General features: G+C 40.4%; 1 protein-coding gene across 2 annotated transcripts in view; it reads left to right on the forward strand.

The window, feature by feature from the left end:
• The window catches only part of LOC133135836 (gamma-aminobutyric acid receptor subunit gamma-1-like), a 41,620-nt gene extending 36,591 nt beyond the window's left edge, over positions 1–5,029 (forward strand). For both annotated transcript variants that reach the window (XM_061253129.1, XM_061253130.1), the window contains one exon: positions 4,510–5,029. In XM_061253129.1, the coding sequence (XP_061109113.1) occupies positions 4,510–4,770 (261 nt within the window). In that variant the 3' untranslated portion in view covers positions 4,771–5,029. The remainder of the gene's footprint in view (positions 1–4,509) is intronic.
• The last annotated feature ends 971 nt before the right edge of the window (positions 5,030–6,000 follow it).

The following is a 6,000-nucleotide window of genomic DNA, read 5'->3' on the forward strand; positions in this document are numbered from 1 at the left end:
TCTTCTGCTGCTGTAGCCTATCCAGAGGTTTGACGCATTGTGTGTTCAGAGATACTGTTCCACTGTGTGTTCAGCATACCACTGTTGTAAAGTGTGGTTAATTGTGTTATTGTTACCTTCCTGTCAGCTTTGACCAGTCTGGCCCTTCTCCTCCGACTTCTGTCATTAACAAGGCATTTTTGTCCGCAGAACTGCTGCTCACTGGATGTTTTTTGTTTTTCACACCATTCTCTGCAAACAAGACTGTTGTGAGTGAGAATCATTCCATGGTCTGTTGCAAGGTTTCGGGTGATAATGCAAGATGTCAGCATGAGGTCTGCTACGCCACCCCCATTGAGACAGACACACAAATGCACACAGGCACACACCCCCAAGTTCCTGCTCTTTATCTATCTGCGGACCACTGTGAGCTGGCCCTGTTGAATTTCCTAATTAGTTCCCTTACAACGGTGGGCAGGTTTATTTATTTCTTTTGGCTGATCCTGAAAATGCTAGTTAATGCCCGCCAACTGCACTGATTTAGATGATTACGCTGTCTGGAAATATTACAAAGTGTGTGCAGAGGACATTCAGATTGCAATTTGTAATGTCTACGAAGACAAAGTTATAGTAGTGTGCAGAAATGTGGGCATCACTGGCCAAAAATCCTTTCATAATTAATATCTAAGTGAACCTGCAAGCAAACCTGACCTCTAAACGGTGCAACGTTACACTAATTTCAAAGCAAGATTACTTTTTATTTACATTTTTTTACAGTTTTTTGTTTTTACAGTACATTGTAACTCCTCCTCGGGCAACTATAACAGCTTGTAAAGGAGCCAGCTAAGAGTCTTTCAGTTCTCGCTTTTGGAATTTTTCCCCCTTTTTCCCTGCCAGAACACCTCTAGCTCAGAAATATTCTTCTGCCTCCTTGCCTGTACAGCATGTTTGAAACCTCTCCACATATTATCAATACTATTCATTATGGGGACTGTGGTGGCCATTCCAAAAAAAAATCTTTCCTGAGGTACTTCATGGCTGATTTCGAGGTATGCTTTGGATCATTGTCTTGCTGGAATACCCAAACTCTCTTCAACTTCAATGTTTAGACTGACCTTTGAACATTAGCTTCTAGAATTTCTTGATATTTGGTGGAATCCATTCTTCCTTCCACTCGTACAATATTTCCTGTGCCCCCAGCTGCCACACAACCCCAAAGCATAATAGATCCACCTCCATGCTTCACAGTTGGCAAGGTGTTCTTCTCTACAAAGGCTTCACCCTTTTTTCTCCAAACATACCTTCTTTGGTGGTGGCCAAAAAGTTCATAAAGAGAAGTTCATAAAGTGGTTTTGTCAGCCCAAAGCTGTTCCAAAAGGCTTCAGGCTTCTCAATGTTTTCTTTTGCATTCTTCAGACTCTTAATTTTGTATTGAGGCCATTCTTTCTGGCAACTCTACCATGTAGGTCTTTTTTGATTAAAGTATGTTGTATTGTTGTCCTGTGAAGAGCTAGACCTGTGTTTGCTACTCTTTTTTGCCGCTCTTTTGCAGTGATTTGTGGGTTTTTCTGAGCATTTCTCACCAGGTCTTGGGCCATTCTATCTCAAATCTTTCTTGGTCTCCCAGACCTTGCCTTGACTTCAACTGTTTTCTAATAATGTTTCTGACAGTGGAAATAGGTAGTTTGAAACATTGAGAGAGTTTTTGTAGCCTTCTCCTTCTAGGTAGAAATGAATCATCTTAATTCTGAAATCCCTGGACAGCAGTTTATAGAAACCCATGGTTGTTAACACCAGACAGAACAGCACTGCAGTTAGATACTTCAGAAGGCATGGAGTTACTTCAGAATAAAAAGTTGGAATTATGCCCATCTGCTTCATTGAATCATCTGGCTCTGGGCCTTTGTAACCATATTTTTAAAAAGCAACAAAGAATAATCCAAAAGGGCTCACAAACTTTTACACAGGGTGCTTTTCCTTTTTGTTAAAAAAAATTATAAACTGTAAAAAATATTGCTTTAAAATGAGCAGAAAGGTCTCATGTTTAAGTCTCTACTATTTAGAGTTCAGGTTTGCTTTCGATCACATACAGATTCATTGTAACATAAATTTAAACCTGGGTTGGCCACATTTTTGCACCCCACAGAAATCGAGGGGGAATGACACCAAAGACGTTCGGCACAGCAAATCAGATTCAACACTTAAAGGTGCATCACCCAAAAGAACATGATGAATATCTGAAATACACAGAACATGGTAAAAAGACAAAAACCTCACTGCACACTCAACCATTGGTTCAGGCAATATTTCAGAAAACACAGAGCTACAGTTGTGATAGTCAAAAAATAAATGCATTTCAAAGAAAGTTATGGAACCCATTGTGTTCTGTGTTTTTGCAGTCTAATGGTGCACATTGATCCTCCCTACATATTGCAAAACAGAGGCTTCCTTTCAGATGTGGATCTCCCCGAAATATACCATACTGTGTCATCACAAATCCAAAATCTCCTTAAAAATAAGTGAGCCCAATATCGATGCTGAGTCTCCCTGCCCAGTGGATTTGAATTCCACAATTAATTTTAAGATTAACCAGATAAAGATTTAATAGAGATTTTGTTGCATAACAGAGTGCAAATGTGCTTCAGGTGCTGTTCGGAACATTACATTGCAGGCATTTAGCAGACGCTCTTATCCAGAGTGACATACAATGAAGTGCAGATTGAACACAGAGACAAGTGTGATGAGGACCCTAGAGGATAGTACAGTGTCCTAGCGTGACCATATAGATAGTGAGGTAGGGAGATGAGTCTTCAGTCTGCGCTTGAATGTGGTCAGGGACTCTGCTGTTCTGACATCCACACCACCGTGGGGCCAGAACAGACACCAGTCGTGACTGGGAAGTGCAGGTGCGACGAGAGGGAGGTGCTAGGCGTCCTGAAATAGCGGAAAAGAGGGTTCTTCCTGGTGTATATGTTCTGATAAGTGATTGAATATATGCTGGGGCTGATCTCTGCCTGGTATGCAAGCACCAAATATTTTAATTTAAACAGGCAGCTAGCGGAGGTCGCTGAGAATGGGGGTGACATGTCAATGTCTGGGGACATTAAATACCTGACGGGCTGAGGCATTCTGGATCAGATCAGTTATAGGGGTCTGATGGCGGATACTGGAAGGCCAGCCAGCAGAGAATTGCAGTAGTCCAGGCAGGACAGGACCATTGCTTGTACAAGGAGCTGAGTGGAGAAGGTGGTGAGGAAGGGACGGATTCTCCAGATGTTGTACAGGAAGAACCTGCATTCCCGGGTCACCCTAGCGATGTTCTCGGAGAAGGGGTGGTGCATATGACCACATGATTGTATCTAATTTCACAAGGCTACAGGTCACTTTTTAAAATATTAAATCATACTTACAATTTAATTAAAAATAGAAACAACTACTGTAGCATCTTTATGTTTAACTCATGTGTTAAATATCCTCAAATAAAAAAATTTGTGTTGAAGAGCAAATGATTTACCTTTTTTTTGTTTGACTGTTGCTTTAAAAAAAACTTTTAAAAACCGGAATCGGCCTTAGAAATTAATGATCCGTGCACCCCTACTTTTCTTTCATGTGGTGTTAACTGCACCTGTATGTTTTATATCCACTGATATAGTCAACAACACCCTGTCAGTTATGTTTCATCAGTCTCTGATTATTTTTTGGTTGTGATATTCTAATTCTGGTGTTGATACACCACCCCATCCTCTTTGCCCACATTTGCACAGCGTAAAGAAATGAAAAGCTAGAATAGGAAACAATTTCCTTTCCCTTCATCACCAAAGTGGAGAAAGTCTTAATGAAGTCTTTTTTATTTTTATTATAGGGGGATGTTCACTAGAAAAATGATAAAATCTTGCATCACTGTAAAATTGTTTAATTGGCTTTCATTGATTGGCTGCGGTTTGTGCAGTGATTGCCAAAACCAGTGTCTATAGCAAGAAGGACCTGGTTGCAGAAAGTACAGATGCAGGTCTCTGTTTTTCTGAGCCACCTGCTGAGATTTGTTGGAATAGACTAATTAAGAACAATTTGCATGTAAATAGCATGATTCCTGCAGTGCATAATCTTATTTGCACAACTGCTGCAGAAGTTAAATTTGTTTCATTTCAAAAAGCACATTAAGCATTGCAGATAAGTTACTTATCCAGCATCACAAAACTGATGTACCGTATTAATCTCATATACATACACATGAAACATGAAGGCAAACCCCACCTTCTGGTCCTCTTGGTTGGCTCAATTGCAAGATCAATTGAGCACAGAAAAGTATTTGAATCCGAACAATTGCGTATTTGACCCATGTATTTCGGAAGACGTCTTTAGGACATCTTTAGATGGAGTATCCTTAATGACTATTTTACAAATTCTACAAATTTGTGTTCCACAGGTTAAAGCCTTTATATATGCTCCACATCCTCTTTCCCTATTCATCCCTATTCCTCCCCCCCAACCATCTTAATCCTGAAATTTAACATCCCTCTCTGATGACAGAAATGCAGAGAAGTCAGAACATCACTGCTTCAGATAAACAACATCGACCCCTATCATGTAGAAGATCACAGTGACGAGTGTCTGGACGGTAAGGACTGCACTGACTTCTTCTGCTGCTTCAAGGACTGTCGATCAGGGACATGGCGTGACAACAGGATGCACGTCCACGTCTCCAAGATTGATTCCTATTCCAGAATATTCTTCCCCACTGCATTTGGCCTATTCAACCTTGTCTACTGGGTGGGTTACCTTTATTTGTGAAAAAAATAAAATAATAAATGAAACAAATAATTATCAGAAGAGGGGAATGGTGAAATGACCTGGAACATTTTTTTTACAGTGTGTGTCCTTACATGTACATGTAATCAATGCTCCCTTCACTTGTTCATATGACTGAGTAAGAAAAAGAGTTTGTACATTGGTTAGACAACATAATTGTAATGCAATAGTTTTGCGGAGACTCATTTGTCTTTGTTTTTGTAAGCGTCGCCTTTTTTAATATGCTATACTAATGCATTTCTTGAAAGAAAAATGAGCAAATGTATTCTTCAAGGTTTGATTTGACTTGACCAGTTGCAACCCTCTTTTGCCTCACATTTCAGTTTGTAGAAGATATTTAACTTTCAAAAAGATTAAACTATCAAAAAGTTGAACATGTTGCAGTTTGCTGCAGTTGCACACCGGGGACCGGGGTTCGATTCTCGGTCCTGCCAAAAAGCCAAGTTTGGCCGGCTCACGTGGGGCAGCAATAATTGGCTCGCTGCTCCAGAGGGAGGGACTTGGCAGGGTTATTAGATCGCCGCACAATAAGCACCTCGGGCGCCTCGGAATCACGGCAACGGGCACGAGACGAGACGGCTTGAAGAAGGCGTGTCACTCTCATTCGGGCCGCCGAGGGACGGGGTACGGGCGGTACATCTAATACGACTACCTCCAATTGAATCAGACGAGGTACAATTGGCTACCAAATTGGGAGAAAAAGGGAAAAATCTGGAAAAAAAAAAAAAGAAAAAAAGTTGAACATGTTTAGGCATACACGTACCTAAAACAGCAACAACATTAAAGCAGCCAAGCAGTTAATGAAGCATTTAAATTAATTTACTAAACAGGAAGAAAGCTTTCATAGTCATTAACACACTGATATGTTCCAAGGGTGATTTTATTGTCAAAAGCTCAATTGGTCAACAAGACACACAAAGACTCTCTTCAGAACTGAGTGATAGCCTCAGTTTTGCAAAATGTGCACTCAGTTTGCCAATCCATACCCTCAATTTTGCAATCCGTGCGTTCAGTTCACCTTTGCAAAACTGGATGGATTGGCAGACAGAATGCACAAATTACAAAACTAAGAGTATGGATTTCCGCATTTGCTTGTAATGATTTTTTTTTACCTAGGGTGTCTAGGTTGGCCCCATTCCCATCTATTTGTATTCCATGATAATAAATACATTTAAAGTGGAGTACGACAAACAAATTACTACATTATGTTAA

This window comes from Conger conger, chromosome 8 (assembly GCF_963514075.1).
Source record: "Conger conger chromosome 8, fConCon1.1, whole genome shotgun sequence".
Lineage (NCBI taxonomy): Eukaryota > Metazoa > Chordata > Actinopteri > Anguilliformes > Congridae > Conger > Conger conger.